The sequence below is a fragment of the Sander lucioperca genome, chromosome 9 (genome assembly GCF_008315115.2).
Source record: "Sander lucioperca isolate FBNREF2018 chromosome 9, SLUC_FBN_1.2, whole genome shotgun sequence".
In the NCBI taxonomy this organism is placed as follows: Eukaryota; Metazoa; Chordata; class Actinopteri; order Perciformes; family Percidae; genus Sander; species Sander lucioperca.
Genome location: NC_050181.1, coordinates 37,160,022 through 37,178,589, shown reverse-complemented (window position 1 = coordinate 37,178,589; position 18,568 = coordinate 37,160,022). Strand labels below are relative to the sequence as shown.

At 41.8% G+C, this 18,568-nt stretch overlaps 1 protein-coding gene across 1 annotated transcript in view; it reads right to left on the bottom strand.

Moving 5' to 3' along the window:
• The window catches only part of LOC116037327 (semaphorin-6B-like), a 33,450-nt gene that overhangs the window by 5,443 nt on the left and 9,439 nt on the right, over positions 1 to 18,568 (bottom strand). Inside the window, exons 2-15 of the mRNA XM_031281193.2 lie at positions 13,298 to 13,421; positions 12,039 to 12,150; positions 11,200 to 11,260; positions 11,032 to 11,094; positions 7,247 to 7,345; positions 7,068 to 7,158; positions 6,685 to 6,804; positions 5,953 to 6,041; positions 5,557 to 5,774; positions 5,339 to 5,470; positions 4,900 to 5,049; positions 4,561 to 4,737; positions 3,522 to 3,662; positions 2,498 to 2,575 (exon numbers count right to left, since the gene is read on the bottom strand). Coding sequence (XP_031137053.1) covers positions 2,498 to 2,575; positions 3,522 to 3,662; positions 4,561 to 4,737; positions 4,900 to 5,049; positions 5,339 to 5,470; positions 5,557 to 5,774; positions 5,953 to 6,041; positions 6,685 to 6,804; positions 7,068 to 7,158; positions 7,247 to 7,345; positions 11,032 to 11,094; positions 11,200 to 11,260; positions 12,039 to 12,150; positions 13,298 to 13,418 — 1,652 coding nt within the window. The 5' untranslated portion in view covers positions 13,419 to 13,421. The remainder of the gene's footprint in view (positions 1 to 2,497; positions 2,576 to 3,521; positions 3,663 to 4,560; positions 4,738 to 4,899; positions 5,050 to 5,338; positions 5,471 to 5,556; positions 5,775 to 5,952; positions 6,042 to 6,684; positions 6,805 to 7,067; positions 7,159 to 7,246; positions 7,346 to 11,031; positions 11,095 to 11,199; positions 11,261 to 12,038; positions 12,151 to 13,297; positions 13,422 to 18,568) is intronic.

The window sequence follows — 18,568 nt, the reverse complement described above, 5'->3', positions numbered from 1 at the left end:
TATATTTCTCTTATAATATATATTATACATGTATACAAACAGCTGAAAACACATCATTATAGTTGTTATGGAAATTCTCAGGAGCAGCACAACTCATACAACTCATCACAGAAGCATTTAACGAAATTTCGTTCGAGGGGAATTTAGGAATTAAACAGTACAGTGTAGTGCCATCCCAACTTCTAAAGTTCCTCTCTTCCTGAAGGTGTATGAAGGTTAAACTCATGCTGGAGGTGTTAAGTTTAGCTGAACCTTCAATGTAAACAAAGATATTGCGGTGGCGTAAACACATATGCTTACCTAAATCATGAACCCAAACACCTACAGAGTGAAAACAATGTCAGCTGGACCAAACTGCATTACATCCTATCCTTTGAGGCAGCACTGTCTTATCGTAAAGGCTGTTTTATGCTTCTGCGTCAATTCCACACCGTAGCTACGCTGTCGCTCCTACGGCGTCGTGACCCTTTCGGAGTTCTGCGTCTGGGTTGCTTTGCATCGCGGTGCATTTCACCGCCATAACGCTAGGGGGAGATAAGTCTGAGGTTATTTGGTTTGAGGTGTCTGCCAGCCAGTTTATGTTATGTTAGCAAGCAAACTTTAGCACAACTGCCCACAAAGTACTGCTTGCTGGCGAAGTGCTAATTTCAAAACATTACTGACATAGAGACGCTTTACAAACGGATAACCCTGTCATTGTAACCAAAATATGTCTGAGTTTATTTGCAAAGCTTGTGTCAGTGAACTAGCATGTTGCTACTCCCCACAATAGGCTGCTTGAAACACCGACTATCAACACACAAGACGAGTTGACCAATCACAGTCCTTGCGGTCTACGTTGCCTCGACGCAGTTACACATTTTTGGAGGTGCACGTCGAGCTACGGCGAAGGGGGGTTCGCGGCGACGCAGAGGGGTCTGTGTTGGTATGCCGTCGATTCGACGCAGAAGCATAAAACAGCCTTAATGCAGTTACGTCTCCCGTCATCTATGGAGACACAGAGTTGAACTACTCCTCTGCCTGAGACAGGTTGTGACCTACTGCTGTTATGTTGGACCTGGGGTACCACTGTCTCAACTTACATAGCATGAGTTCATAAGCTGGAAAGTCCACCACAATAGTACCCTTAATTCACCAAATACAGTTATGTGATCTGTCATGGTCGAATGTTTACACTCCAACATAACAGAAACAAATTAAGTTATGCCTGATTGAAAATTACTCATCAATGTAAAACATTGACTTTTTATATGAACATGTTTACATTTGCATAGGAAATTGTACATTCATGGGGACATTTGTTGATAGTAATCAATCAAATTGATATGGCACATACTGATGTGACATCCAGTGTAATAGGATACACTATTGATCCCATTATTGATTTTCTCCTTTTGCTTGCCATCCCTCAGGGAGGTCAGAGGTCAGGGTCAGACACACAGATGATGATGAGAGCTGGAAGTAGGGATTGCGATACTGGGTACAGTAAAATGTTTGACTTTGATACCAATAATACTTCATATTGTTTATGGGAATATAAATTTATAAATGATAATGATATAAAAAATGTGAAACTATTGTTATTAATTGATAAAGGTTGGTATTTAAAATCAAATACTATACACCACACATCTTACAAAATAAAATAAATATACCTATACAATAAAAAACTAATCTGAACTTTTACATATTCAAAACTACATTTAAAAATGATACCATTATTTTTACAGCTTTATTTAAACTTCCTGACTAAATGATAGATAGATAGATGACAGAGGATGTGTGCTGTGGTTCAGTGGTCTCTTGCATCATCAGAGTTTGTTCATTGGCACAAACATGACCTCTTTAAGTGAAGACCACAATTGCATTATTTTACTATGAGAGCCTTAAACACATAAAGAAGTAAAACCTTTTACACTTAACTAAATCATATTGTTATAATAATATACGGACACCATGTTAGTAGTAGATACAGTGTATTGGCTTATTTTAAGTAACTATTTACCAGAGTGTGTTTGTTTAGCCATTTTTGACATTTCTTTACTTGTCATTTTCCTCTATATTGTATTGCATTTGCCCACAGTTTGATTTCAATTACTGAGCAACAAGTGTCGCTGTCCACGTTGTTTCAGTTCTTTCTGTTTGTTTTGTTTTGTAACTATCTCCATGATTCTCCTTGAGGGGGCATTGTGGAATAAACTAAAATCTAAAGTCTTGGTTTCAGACACAGGAGCTTGAATCCACGTCTCTTGAACTACAAGAACACTCTGACATTGTTTGATTTTTAGGATTTATTCTCCTCATTTTACATAATAAAGTGAAGTATGTATTCAACATGTTGCTTTCCAGAACTTTCCATGTACCACATACAGGAATGTTACCAATACAATTCTTCACATATAACGTGTCCTGAGTTTGCAGACAGCAGGTCTGCAGAGGTAGGAAACTCACAGGTTTGTGTGTGTGTGTGTGTGTGTGTGTGTGTGTGTGTCCTCACCGTGTGCCTGGTCTCAGGAAGGAGCAGGTGCTGCCTCTGGTCCAGCCACAGTATGGGTCCCTTGAGGCTAGACAACTCCTACGCACCAAGGAAAATAAAAAGTGAAGAAATGTTGAGTACTGACCAAGGACACTGACCGTACTGACCTGATTCTCCCAGCAGCCATTTTGATTTGATTTTTGCCGGAAACTCTCCCAGGGAAACTTTGACAAAGTTACCTATCAAACCTAGGAACAAGTTTTACAGCTATGAATTTAGCAGGGACGTTAGCTTAACTATTGTCTACCTGGCTAATGAGGTAACTATCTAGGTAAAGTGGGTCGTTAAAACCCTAAAATGTGAAAAATGTATGTCCCAATGGAGATTTGTGATATATGGCTGCTGTGGGAATCTTGTTCACAGTGCAGGGTTCTACTTCAAAAGATCTGCATATGTGCAGTAACAAACAAACGCCTTCTTGGTATTCATAATAAATCATCTAGATCAAGAGGATGTTGAAGCATCTTGTGTCATAAAAAAATCTAAAAAGTCAAACATTCTCCCAGATTAAAGCTAGCTGTAGTTCGACAATAACATGTTGATTTAAACATCAGCAGAATTGCATTAGATTTTAGGGGCGCCCCAGTAGCTACCCTGGTTGAGCCTACACCCCATGTACTAAGGCTTGTAAGAGTCCTTACAGCAGCGGCCCTGGTTAGATTCTGAACCGCAGCCCTTTGCTGCATGTCATCCCCTCTCTCTCTCCCCCCTTCCCTGTCAAATCTTCAGCTGTGCTATCAAATAAAGGCGAAAAAGCCCCAAAACAATCGTCCTAAAAAAGAATTCCATTCCATTACATTTTATAAATACAACTGCACTAATAGTGAAGTAAGAGCAAAGGGGCAAAACAAAAGTTGGCCAGTGAGTCATCCCTTGGCTAATGGCCATTAATATATTTAAACAGACCTAATTATCATACAAAGAAACATTGAGGGAATGAAAAAATACTCTCCGAGGCAAAAACCAGTGCCTGTGTGTCACGTACTTCATGCAGCGTGAGTGCAGGTGGCAGCGAGATGTGGGCACTCGGACCAGACAGGAGGGGAAGGCCAGCAGCAGACTGTGACTGGTCCGGTCCAACGACAGAGACAAGAGCTGACGAGCCTGAGGAGAGTCCTCGCCACATCTGGAGACAGCGAGACACACAAGTGTGAAGACGGGAGGCAGAGGGTAAGGAGCCGGCAGAGGGAGGTCACTGTACGCTTTTTGGCCTTAAATCAAGTTGTGACAGGGTCAAAGGCTTCATCTGTTGGTACTTCAAGTCAGACAGACCCATGCCCTAACCCTTATACAAACGGTCACAACATCAGTTCAGTCAGAGTCCTGCACAGACACTGCACAGAGCCAGAGCTGTGTGCTGGGAAGAAATAAACTCTCTGTTGCCTGTCAGTGGATGAAGCCAAAACCCCTATTTTTCTGCCACCATTTTTGACAGTCAGGTCTTTCACAGTAATACACAAGACAAGAATTATAATGAAGTCACAAAGATTTTCTGCTGCTACAAGAGCTTAGATCTTGACTGACATGAAAACAGGAATAGTTTGTATACATTCTGATCAATTCAACAACACACAAGATGCTTATTTTCATCATTAAGTCAAATAGAGCTGAAATGTTTAGTTGATCAATCAGGTTACGGCCTCTCAAATATGCAACTTTTATGCTTTTTTTTAATCTTTTGGTTTTGGACTGTTGTTCACATAAAACTAACAATTTGAAAAATAACTTTGGACTTTAAAATTGACAATTTACAGTATATTTCGACATAACTGTTATGCTATTTATTAAGTGAATAAATGTCACATTAATCAATCAAATAAATAACTGAGTCGTCTCAAACTCTAAGCTGAACTTCAAAAGTGTTAAAATCAAACATTTAGAATAAGTGTAATTGAAGACAGTTCTTGGATGAAAGGCACTGCTGCTCTCCAGAGGCAGGCAGCATGAGACCTGATCCGGAGCAACATGTCAAAATGTATAACTTAATGGAGATCAGGGACACATATGTCTTGACTCCTACTCACTTCTCTGGGTTGAATCCTTCCACCTCCTCCAGAAACACACTGCCGTGGGTGACAGGATCTCCACTGGGAATCATTAGAAACTTCAGGATGGTTCCTCGGGTTGAGCCCAGGAACAAGACAGTACGGTTCTTGTGGGGACCAGCTTCTGTGTCCACCACCATGGCTGTCAGCTGGTAACTACATACATAGACAGATAGATAGTGAAAACACATTCTCCACATGTTCCACCTTTATCCTTCTTACAAGCTATGATGTCTATTTTCAGATTTATGCTTTGCTTTTTCATGCCATGAAGAGTTCTGCACGGACGCCATCAAACATCTGAGTCCGTATGCGTACCGTCCCATAGTCTTGACGATCCAGGGTCTGTGCCCCAGCAGTGGTATGGTCTCGTCCATCAGTGGGTGGGTCTTCACAAAGTTCAGCACCTCATCCGGCAGCGTGGTAGAGGAGCTAAATCTGGATCCCTGCACTGCACACCCCCCTGGTCTGCAGGCAGAGAAAGAGACAGAAAAGTAAGAGTTGAAGATGGATAGATAGGAAAGGGAGAGAGCGGTAGAACTCCAGAGAGAGCGAAAAGAGCCAGAGGAGTTCTTTTTGCGGCTGCTGTAAACTGTATTAGAATATTTGCTGAATAGTAGTGAAGTTGCTGTGTGATTGACAGTTGGAGCTTACAGCAAGGGAGTAAGTAGACTATATATGTGAGACAGATGCTCAGTAAAGCAGCACTGCAGTATTATGCCCAAGATTGGCTCCCATACACTTTGCATAACAGTACCTCGGCTTAGGCACCGCTTCGTCCGGCACAGGAGTCCAAATAGACTCGGGGGATTTCTGCTCCTTAAACCGGCCCTCAAAGACATGAGCGAGCTGCTGCATGTCGAACACACACACTGCCGAGCCAGGGATGCTACCATAGAAAAACAGAAATAAGACGGTGATGAGAAAAATAGTAGTTTGTTCTTGTTTGTGTGCACATTGTGTGCATCTCTGTACCTGTTTGGTGGCGTGGAGAAGAGTCCCAGGATGACATCTCGTCCCTGCATGTGGATGATGTTGCTTGTGGCGTGCAAAAGGTTGAAGTAAAAGTGTGAATCTCCCGGCACGGAACAGTTGAGACGCGCCTTCAGAAATGTGGTCCACTGTTTCTCGAGGACGCGCTGAGAGCCACCCAGGTCTGCCTTACACACACGAGCTACACGGGACACCATCACCTGGAAAAATACGCGAGGTTCAGTAACGTGGAGGGGTAATAGAATAAAAGAAGAAGAAAGGGAGGAGACAGAAAGAAAGAAAGAAAGAAAGAAAGAAAGAAAGAAAGAAAGAAAGAAAGAAAGAAAGAAAGAAAGAGAGAAAGAAGGAGAGAAAGAAGGAAAGAAAGAAAGAAAGGACCTTCTCTAGATGATGAAACTCCATGGCCATCTCTCTGAAGAAGAAATAAATATGAGGCCCCCACTCCATGGAGCTCACAAAGTAGGGCTCTGAAATATAATATGAGAAAAACACAGTTAGAAAAACACACACATACTCTCTCTCTCACACACACACACACACACACACACACACACACACACACACACACACACACACACAGTGCCGGGGGCCAAACTTAACGCTCCACAGTGCCTGACATGGAGCTGTAATAACAGTCCCACAACATGGACCGCTGCTGTCCACGGGCCTCGCTCATCCAATATTCATGTCCTGTTTAATTCATCATCATGGACAAGAGGATACACATTATATTATCATTTATTCATCCAGCACTGTTCCAGCTTTGACCTGGCCTGGCTTGTTTTTCTCCTCTCCATGGAAAACAGACTCAACTGTTCAATCTATGGTTTGAAACCCTGAATCTGTAGAGTTCAACTAACCTCAATACATCACTCTGTCGGAGCATCTGCCACTGAGAATAAATCTATTACATATAGGCCTTATCATGTTTAGTTTTACTGGCTTGTTATTTAGCTCCACCACCTGTTAAAACTCATAAAAAGCCACAACCTTTTTCTTTTAGTAAACTACTGACAATAATGGTGATGGTCTTTTTTTTTGTTTCCTGGTTGTCTATTGAAGGTGTGTGACTCAGGAGAGTCCTTTCAATGCGCCTGTTTCTAAAAGTACCTCGGAACCATTTGGAGTCGTGTTTGACTGTGCGGAGGGCGGGGCTGTCGCCGAGGCTACGATAGATCACCGCATCGATGGCCAGGAAGTCTGTCACAGTGCCGGTAAAGAGACTACCATCTGAAAACGACAGAGGTGCACAGAGAGAGGAAAGGAGGAGATTAGGAAGAAGGGGAAGAAGGGGAAGATACAGATGGAGAGATAGCACAAGGTCAGGAAGATTAAAACCAAACAAGCAATGCAGTGAGAGGTCTGACTATAAATCATTTGTAAAGGTAAACACAAGGGCACAGACGTTTTAATGTCTGGAGCTGAAAACGGAGTCTGCTGTCTGCTAGAAAGCCTGAATTCTTCATCTTTAGTGTGCAAACTGAAGATACTACCTGCAAATAAAGCCACATTGGCATGTCGTGGATCATATGGGCACCGTGCCATCCCACTGACGGGCTCTCCCACCATGTCTAGAGTGTCTCTCTGCAAAAGGAAAAATTTATATTTATATAGATAAACAAACTGGTAAGCACACAGAGAATGACCAGCCGACAGATAGATGGATACTAACAGTGTAGTTGGCACACAGCGGGTTGAAGGCGTTTGTTCCACATACAAACAGGCCGCCATGCTGGCTGAGCAAAACCTTGATGAAATTACGGCACTCTCCCTATAGAAAATAACACAAAAGGAAACGATTAAAGAGGAGAGGAAAATCACAAGCTACAGGGCAACGGTTTCGAACTAAAGCTGAGCTCAAAACTACCAGTGAGAGCGAGAAGGCAGCAAGTGTGAAGTATGAAAAATGCAGCTTAAAACAATCCTCAGAGGAAATAACATCCTTAACCACACTCCATCTGGAGGAACAATAGGACGGGGACTTTATAGCTGTCTTCAAAGTGGCGGCTGCTGATTGAGCTGAGATTTAAAGTTGCTGCCACTGAATCTGAAACTAAATTGACACTGGGTAGCTGTTCGGCCCCTTTGTGATACTTCATCAACAGTGTCTGATGACGTGAATTAGCAAAGATGGGAAAAATAATTGATGGAACTCAGAGAAATTCAGCACTCTTTTCTTGGTATTGAATGATGCTACAGTAGCTATTACTAGTTTTACAGCATGTGTGAAGTTATATTTTGTTGGAGGACATTTTAGTAACTACTGGGAATAAGACAGGAAGTTAGTTTGCATTTAATTTGCCTGGCTCTGTGTAGTCTGGATCAACGGAGGTTCATTTCCAGGATAATTCACCTCACCACCACCTTCACCTTCCACTGTCTGTGTGTTGCCGTTCTCAAACTCTGTTCTCTTCGGGAAACAACAACAAACTTTGAGCTAGCAAGCTACACGCTGAAAATGGCAAGTTTTGAAGATCTGTATCGTGCAACAAGGCAGGCCTGCTTGGTTCTTTCGGGGAATGAGTGTAAAGATTTACAAAGAATATGTTTACGGCATTTACTCTCTAAATACCTCCCATTACTGTATTGTGTGAACAGGTAACTTCATTTAATATTGTATGTGGCGTTTTTGCAGGGTGCAAATGTTCCACCAAAACAAGTTCCTTCCTGAGACTAATTTGCAGAGCCACTGTTGCTCCGTCCAGAGCTTAGCGTCGCCCAAGACAATTGTGATTGGTTTAAAGAAAGAGTTTTTTTTTTTTCTCCTATCCAAAAATGTATGTGTGGTGTAGCCAGACCTAGTCTATATCCTTCGCGTTCCACTTCCGGGATTGCTCCAGTGCTGCAGGAAATTCCGCTGGATGCATGCATTTTCCGTTTCCTCCCGTTTTCTTTGTGTTGGAATTTTAAATTTGGTGGATTTGTGAGGACTATGGTTAACTGCTCCTCAGATCTCTGCAGGGTAAATCCAGACAGCTAGCTAGACTATCTGTCCAATCTGTGTTTTCTCTCGCACGACTATTTTGAAGCAGCTCTGTGTGGAGTTTTGCACCGCCCATGATGATTCTGATTGGTTTAAAGAAATGCCATTTAACCAGAGCACGTTTTCCTCCCATCCCCAAATGCTATGTGAAGTAATAATAATAATAATAATAATAATAATAATAACAACTTTTATTTATATAGCGCCTTTCAAGAAACCCAAGAACACTTTACAGAATTACTGTGGCTAAGCTAAAGGAGGTTGTAGGCTGTGGTAAACAGGGGATGTAGCATTTCAGATATCTGCAGGGAGGGTGTTTCAGAGAGATGGTGCTGCAACACTAAAGGCTCTGTCAGCACGCATCGGAGGAGGGTCTGGCAAAACGAGACTAAGCCAGACCTTACTCCACAGTACTGTGGAGATAGGGCTGGCAATGCGAGACTAGGCTCTGTGTACCAGCACGTTTAAAAAACTCACACATTTACACATTATCTTGTTTGTTTAATCTGAACAAAAACATAATGGGGGTGGTTATGCTGGTTATGCTTCCTGGAGTCTCTGCTGGTGACCTGGCAATGGCTGTATGGATTACACAGATATAACAGTGAGTGTAAGACGTGCTTTTGGAAAGAGCCAGGCCAGCTGTTTCCCCCTGTTACCAGTCTTTGTGCTAAGCTAAGCTAACCAGCTGCTGGCGACAACAACATATACTGTATACATCTGTACCGTAAATATGTAGCTGGAGCCAGCAGCTGACTAGCCTAGCTTATCTTAAAGACTGGAAGCAGCTATATTTGCACATCATTTTAGTGTTTGCCAAATGCCAACCAAACAGTGCTCTTGGCATTAATTAATCATGCTTATCAACTAATAGTATTCCAGTGTGTATTGGAACTGCACAGGCTAATCAGGTGTTAGTTATTATTGTGGTTTAAATGAGACTGAGCAAGCAGGAGATGAAAATAGTTTTCAAATGTGGAATTTTCGTCCTGATAACAATTGGTAAATAATGTTGTTATTGAGATATTATGAGAGTAATTTGGTAGACCTTTTTCATAGCAGACCCGCTGATATGGCACAGCAGGAAAAGCACAGGTGGAAGTAATTAAAGGAATAGTTTGATATGTTATGGGAATACGCTTGTTTGCTATGATATCTTACATGGATATAGATGAGAGTATTAATATTCAGTAAAGACGTGAGGGTCCTATCAATCTTCTTAACTAACTGTGCAAAAAATGTGTGTATTTCCCAAAACACTATTCCTTTACCAACTTTAATAATGAATGTATTCTATTCAGGTATTCAGGTGTTTCACTGCAGTTCAGTTCCCAGGTATGCTGGCTTACTGGCACATCTGAACAGAACAGAGCCATCGTTAATGTTATTAGTTCCACCTGTGCTTTCCCTGCTATAACGTTTCAAAATGTCTGCTGTGAGAAATGTCTATTTTTGGACTGTGATAACTTTAACTGCATACTTGCCTAATAGATGCTATCGGACTGTAAAGCATTAGTTCTGGTCTAGTACCTGCTCTGCTGTATGTCAGATGATTACGTCATTTTGTCTGAACCTTATCATTTGATCTCTTCATCTGAGTTAGCAGGCTTTAGCTTCTCCTTTCTGTCTTTTGTCTTCTTGCTCTTACGCTCTCACCATATCATATCATACCATACCTCTCCACCTCGGCCAAGTCTTTCTCCCATCCGTCTTGTATCACATTAAATTCCTTTTTTTTGCTCTTACATCTTTTTTTTTCTTTCATCTGTGTTCTTTGAAGCAACACGTCTTTTTTTTTCTTTTCCGTTTGTGTTTCTTCACCACTTTTCGTCCACCTACGCACATCCCATCCCATCCCTACCTACACCTCCCTTCCTCAACTGATTTTCAATTTCACTTTCCTCCCTGAGGCTGTGTCACTCTTTCTGCTCAGTTTGCTTTATGTTTCCTCTTTTGCTTCTTTTTCTTTTGACATGAGTTCCGCCCAGATAGGATTTTGCCAGTGGCACTGCTACATTTAAACAATAAAAGTTTATATGTTTGGGTTACACCCTGTCAAGCAAGCCACCATCCCATCGAATCTTTCTCTTTTGTAGATTTGACATTCCCTTTATATCTCAGAACATTGTCAACTATCACTTTATATACACACACAATTGTCCCACTTTCTAGTCTTCCCTACAGGCTATGAATGAGATTGGCATAATGCAGGTGTGCATGACATTAACTTTCAAGCTTCATGGACATCTTTTGGCCTGGGTAGCGTTTCACCGAGCTATGCGATTAAGTGATGCTCTGATTCTGTATCAACAAGATCAAATTTGTGTAAATGCTGTATGCAGGAGCACCTGCAGGAAATAACTTTTCTCTCTAACAGCTGTTATGTCTGCCCATGCGTATGATAGTATAGATGGATGATGTTAATGCATGTAGAGTGGATCTCAAAGTCAGAGTGTTGTGCACGAGCGCTGTACCTCGTGTTTGCCCTTCATCCGGCACACTCGGATGTCGTTCTTATTGGATTCCCACGTCCGTTTCTGCCAAAGGAACGAAGCACAGTCAGTTTGTTCTGTGTGTATGTGTACATTATCAGTTGTTAGTGCATGTTTGGTTTCGTGTGTGTGCAAGAAAATGAGTCCTACCTTGCTGTAGAACATCTCATCACCTGCCATGTTATCCAGCTCCACTCTGTACAAGTCATCTCTACAAAACACACAATGTAATACTATTACTGTTTCAATGTAATACTATAGGATATACATTATAAACAATGTGTAAGAAGGGGTTTGGCAATTCATTTAATGTTTTCAGCCAACATCTTTGACTTGTTTTTAACATTTTTTATTTGTTAATTTATTTTCAATTAATTTCAGACTCAAACTGAATTATAACACATTTTTTTGGGGGATTTTATCGGACGCCAGAGGGGACGGCTAACAGAGTTACAGCAGCTTATGCTACATAACACTCATTTAGCGAAAAATTTGTGTTTGTGTGAGTATATGCGAATGTATGATCTGTGATGCTCATAAAAGTGGCCTGCTGTTGTTGTTGTGCATTAGAATTATTATTATTTTTTTTATCAGCACACCATTTCTGTAAGACTGCCACCTGTTTGTGTTTTTTTTGTGTCACAAATGTCTTCTGGTCAAAATGTGTTTGAATTGTGAAATGTTTTATTTAAATGAGGTGGATTCTATAATTTATTTGTTCATTCCATTGGCATTCATCGGTTTGTTTATGCCAAACATCTTTCCATCAGGAGGCCCAGGGAACACTATTTTCCATATATGAGTTATGTGAACAAACAGCTTTCCCTTGACATTTAACAAAGATGATTGAGTGCTTCCTCGCCACAACAAACTGAAAATGTCCTCTACAGAGTAACAGCAGACAGACGCTGTGGCATCAAATGAAAGCAAAAGGATATTTATGCGATCACGTCAGTAACACACAGTTGGAGGCTGTTGCCGTTGGTTACCTGGCTCCTATGTAGAGCGTGCGGTTGACTTGGAGGACCGTCTGAATATGCAGCTCCTGTCTCTGAGCTGAACGATGAGCTCTGCCCAAGAACACCGGATACCTCCGCACAACTGACATGAACACACAGACAGACAGACAAATAGAGTGAAACGCTTACTAAAAAAAAAAGAAATAAGGTACCTTGCTCAAGGATACTTTGACAGTTGATGACAAAGCGAGTACTTTTGTGAAAAAAATATAATGTCCGCAACACTGCTTTAAGCTCCCATATTTAATACAAAGGCAACGTTTCGAGCAGGGTCGAAATGTATTGGCGTTGTATTAAATATGGGAGCTTAAAGCAGTGTTGCGGACATTATATTTTTTTCACTTTAGTATTTCTCATTTGTGCTGCACCTGCCAGAAGGTGGGATGTGCACACAATTACTTTTATAAAAAAGCGAGTACTTTTCCCATCTATATTTACCCTAAAAAATTCATTAACCTTCACTTTAATAGTGTCTCCACTCATTCTTGATGCTTTCGTTTAGGAAAACAGAGGTAATGGAAAGAGATGAATGACGCAGCAGTTAAAGTACACTGAAACACTTCCTAATCCTCTCGGTGTTTTTCTTTCCGCTTTTATTGATGCATGCAGCACCATAATGAGTAAAACTGTGTGCAACCATTATTGTAATTTTATCGTGAAAAAAGGCATTCCCTCCCTCTCCTCCGTTCGGATAAGCGGGAGAGTGCAGATGAGGTGGAGAGAGAAAGTGGCAGTATCAGAGTATGTGAAAGTTTCGGAGAGGAGGACGACGGTCTCCGCAGGGAGCCCTCATCATCAGGAGACAGATTGGGAGAACGTCTCATTGTCCTTGACTGCAGGGGAGGGAGAGAGGAGCACGTAGCGATCCATCTCCACCTGTCTCCACGCCTTCTCTCTTCCACCCTTCAGCCTTCTCTCTTGTCATCTGTATCACCCCATCCAATCCAATTGTCTCCCAGTTTTTCATCTTCCTGCACCTCTCAAAATCCATAACAATCATTTCTCTCTGCTCTCGTTCTGTCTGTCTTTATGTCTTTCCTTCTCTTTACTACCTATAGGAGTGGAGTCTCTTTATTGATCTGTATGCCTGGGTAGCAAGAAAGCAGCACCACACCAAAGCTCTGCCCCTTGAACCCCGATGTCCACATCCACCGTGAAGCCATTCATCATCAGCGCTGCACATACAGTCACGCACTCTCACACACACACACAGCAGGAAGGAAACATACCCTCTACGGGGACGTAGCTGAGTGGACTGGGTTCCTCTGGGAATGAGCCATCCGCCAGTTGAAGCAGCAGGAGAATACATGTGAAGAGAGGAGCCACGGTCGCCATGGCAGCAACACACATGCACTGAAGAGAGAGGGGAGAGAAAAACAACAAAACAAAATATTAAAATATATGTTGTGTACGCTATATTTTTCTTAATTAACAGATGACTGTGTGTGTGTGTGTGTGTGTGTGTGTGTGTGTGTGTGTGTGTGTGTGTACACGCAAGGACAGGGTCAGAAGTGCAGCAGGGTGACTGCTGCCACCAACCTGGCTTCAGCAGGGAGCATATGTGTTTGTATTGTCTGCTTTATGGTGTAATGAGGATCTATTGTCAGAAATGCCACTCCATTGTCACATAGTTTGAATTGAAGGGGATTCTCACAGTCATATAACACACCAAGAGACAAAACAGTCACAGGATTACAAAGCCACTTTGGGAGGTAACGTTGCGTTCACTAATTGTGTTTCTATAGGGAGATGTGAAGGATATATTACGGGTAATTTGCAGCAAAGAAGGAATAGCTGAAGAAAGTAGAAAAAGAAGGGATGAAGGGTGTGACCCGGGTAAGATGGACAATCTTTCTAAGGGTCAAAAGTCAAGTATGCTCTAAATCACGAACAAGGAGAAGGGAAGGGAAAATATTTTTTTTAAAAAAGCTAAGAGGCCGCAAAAGGGTCACAATGTGCTGTGTGAGATATATGCGTGCGCACACACACACACACACACACACACACACACACACACACACACACACACACACACACACACACACAGTCTACAGCCAGCGGTAGTATTTCAGCACAGCGGTGCTTTGAGCTAAATGCTAACATCAACATCCTAAAATGCTCACAGTGACAATGATAACATGCTGATGTTTAGCAAGGTATAATGCCATTTTCACCATCTGATTTTAGCATGCTAACATTTGCTAAGATACTAGCAAAATACAAAATATATATATATAAATATAGTTAAGGATACAAGCAGGAAATTGGACAGGATCTGTCATGTAAGTGGTGGCTGATGGTGACAGACAACAACAGTGTTACATTATGTTCTGTTCGTGTTAAAAAATTCTAACTGCTGTTGGAAACGTAGGACTCCTATCACTGTGGGTGTTGCAGTCTGTTACGGAAGGAGATGCTTAAGACCCCCCACAGTCTCATGCAGGGTGCTGCCATTTAACACAAAGTATAGCTGCTGTGGTTGATGTAAATGTCATTACCTTTGCAGATATTTGGTCATAAACTAAAGAACTGGACACTGGAAATTTTGATCTGATGGTGGCACTAGATGAAAAGTCAGGGGAACACCAAAGGCAATGGGATGCATCCTCTGGGGACCATGAGTATCTGTGTGAAATTGAATGGCAATCCATCCAATAGTTGTTGAGGCATTTCAGTTGGGACCAAATTGATGGACTGACCGAAAAACAGGTCAAAAACCCACGTTAGACGGGTCAAACTGTTGAAAACAAGGCCCCCATGCTGTACATCAGCATCTCTTTCACATATAAAACCAGGACAGTAGAATAACACTGCTGCACATAAGTTACTACCAGTCATAAAATGTGGCAGCCACGCCATCAAACACATGTTTAAATGTAGAAGCTCTTCTATGCATCTACTCAAAATGCCTTTGGCTCAGCTACAGAGTCTCTGATGTGAGAATACTTTAAGAAAAAGAAGAGGAGATATAAAGAGAAGGAAAGACAAGACAAACACTAGTACTCAGTTTTTGTCTTGGGTTGTTGCGAGTGCTGCTAAAATCCTAGGAAATGTAGAATTTGATGGAACACAAATGAAAAGAAAGGTTAGAAATTGAAGAAAAATGTGTGAGCAATATGAATGTCATTCCCATCAATTCAACCTAAACACCGTGTTACATGTTTCCCCCAATCCCCGCTTATTTCCTTTCATCCCCCGTCTCGCTCCGTCCATCACACACCTCCTCCTGTCATTTCTCTTTCTTTATTCCTTTCAGCTTGTCTGTTCCAGGATAAAAACCCTACGACTATTTTCAAAGATAGAATAACAGGTAGAGAGGTAGATGTGCTAGTTGCTAAGGTGATGACAGCTGCTATTTGAAGCACCCAGATGCACCAGATGTAACACGCACATACTCATATACATAGAAACATTCACTTGTGTTGCCAACAGCTCAGATTGTGCATGTGTTTAAGTGACAAGCTGTTTGAGGACATCAGTGAGGCGATGTGGTGCTGCAGACTATACACTGGGGGACACTTCAAATGAAATTCTAGACCAGAGATTGCAGGTTTGACATCTCTAAGCCTTCTCCTCATCAGAAGCACCAGAGAAGCCCTGAGGGAGGGTGAAAGGGGGTTGATTCATCTGAATCTTCATTGGGAGTCCATGAACTAGAACTGACTGAGTCAGGTGTGGGGTCAGACTCATTTCATTATGGCAATTTTATGAGAGGATCCAAATTTGAGGCTTAAGCCTAAAACGAAATTCTGTTGTCTTGTATGGATTTAAGTGATGAATGGATGGAATCAAATGAAGTGTGTGTTGCAGTATGATTGTGGTGTGAGTAAAAAAAAATAAAAAAAATCCCACTCCTTGTTCTGAGCTATAACTCAATCAACTCAAATCTGAACACACATAAATGATACACACATTTTTAGGACATACAATGCGTAATAAATGCATCCATAAAAGCACTCAGAAAGGATATAAACAAAGACGTGCCTGGTAACTCAGGACAGGACTTGCCTGAAAATCTTCACATTTTCCTTCAGTATCAAAGTAATCTAGTGACAGTTGTCTGTACAGCCATTGGTATACATTGCAGACAGGAACTGCTAATATCTAATTCAGTATACTGTTAACGGTGCCAATTTGCCAAAATGCAAACCAACATATTAAGTTAAATAAATAAAAACGCTTTAGGAGTTGTAGCTCACACTGAATCCATGGTGGCATTATACTTCCTGTTTACATACAAGGAAACTGTAAATATTTTGTTTTATAGTTTCCTTGTTTACATCCCCCGAGCACCATGGACATCTAATAGTTGTAATTGTATATATCACTATATCACAATCATTTTTGTTGCATAAAATTGTCCTAAAACATGTAAAGTACAATTCATATGCAAATGTAAACATTACTAAGTAGCCCAACCTCTTCTGAAAATAGCAATACCTGGCTAATACATGCAGTGACTGTGCTAAAAGCCTACAAATAAAGAGAAAACAAGCGAGGCATTCCTCTTTCCTTCCTCCCTCTCTGCTCCTTTCTCTCTCTCACACACACACAAACACACTGTACATGCTACATACCAAAACCCTGCGGCCAATCATTGATGTAGCCTCCTCATTAGAGTATGTATTGATTAAGGTTATTGATCCATAAGATAAACCATCGGATCTGGGCCATGGCCAGCATATTAGATCTCTGTTGCTGGCCAGTGCCATGACAAAGGCTCTGGGCTCTATAAAAACGATGTTTGGTTATCAAGGGTTCTGAGTTTTCCCTGCTGAGGCGAAAGAGAGAAGAGACAGATGAAAGATAAAAGAGACGTGGTTTGAGTAAAAGACAAGAAACAAGGAAGAAAGATAGCGTCTGCTACAGACTTCCAGCTCATCAAGCTATAAAAAAAAAAGACCGCCGGTGACAGAATGAGTTACAGGAAATCAAGGAAAGAGAGACGATCGTGTGGAACGAAGAAAGGGTGTTATGCTATTTGTGTCAGATCATGTTGGTGTGATAGGATTAAATGGTGTGACACTGACACGGTTATCATGGGATGCATGTAATGATGGCGACAGCCACACAGTGTAATCTATCCTCATCAGGCAACCCATTAGCAAATCACCTGCTAACACTCACATCATTAACCAATCAGCAGGTCATCCGAAGAAGCACAATAACCTGCTTTCACCTCTTGTCCATTTGTTTCGTCCTCATCTGCTGGGACTGACATTTAATAAAGTATTTTTCTCCGGTGTGTTCTTGTTCACATGCCACAGCTGATCCGGAGTGACAGGGGATAAGCAGCATGCTGGGAGATTCTACACAGCCCCACAGTATGTCAAGAAACTATATGAACGATATCTATTTAATATTTACCCATTTACCCATCCTAAAATGCCTCAGTGGCCTTTAGTGTATATTGGACAAGCTCATGTTTGCACAAGGCATCTCAACTATTAAAAGCTGCTGAGCAAGATCAATATACATCCTGCTAAACAGAGACAGAATAAAAGAGCCCCATCCCAATCCATACTGAGGGGCATTTACTGACCACGAGGAAACACTGAGACATAAAAGGCCTCAGCAGTCCGTGCTGTGAAGGCTCAGATACACATATGCTGCAAGTGCTATTGGCTGAGATGCTTGAGCCATGACCTGTGCTACACCCAACTACAGTACAGCTATTAATTACTCCTTTAATGTGTGTATGCATGCGTGTGTGACAAAATTGGACAGATAAAATCTAAAAAAAAACTGTTTTCTGATGCGTTGCAATAAATATGTCGTGATTAGGTCTATAGGCAAAAGTAGTCTCTCTGTCTGTCTCTCTGTCTCTCTCTCTGTCTATCCTTATGTCTATTTCTCTCTGTCTTTCCCTCTCTCTCTCTCTCTCGCTCTCTCTCTGTCTTTCCTTCTGTCCCTCTCTCTGTCTTTCCCTCTCTCTCTCTCTCTCTCTCTCTAGCTGCTGCAGCCCCTCCACTCTGTGCCTTTGTTACCGTAGCAACCAATAGCAAAGCTAGGCAGAGATTCTCTATTGCAGTAGGCGATAAAGCGAGGAGGGCGGGTTCGCCCCCTAACACAAACATGCGTACACACGCACGCACGCACACACACACACACACACACACACACACACACACACACACACACACACACACACACACACACACACACACACACACACACACACACACACACACACACACACACACGCGCGCGCGCACACACACGGATACATGCACACACTGATGCATACACTTAATCATTAACCCTGATCCCAAATGTACGTTCATATGAGTGTGCATGAACACATACATGGACACAAATATAGCGGGGTGGGGGTCCCCTCTCTCTCAGCACGGAGGGGGATGGGGGAGCTGCAAGCATTTTGTCTCCACATTATCCACACTCTGGCGAGACTGTATAGCTCATTTGAAATCAATATGGCAACAATGGAATATATTCATTGAAAACGCAACAATGCTTTTATTGTACACTTTTCACTTAGA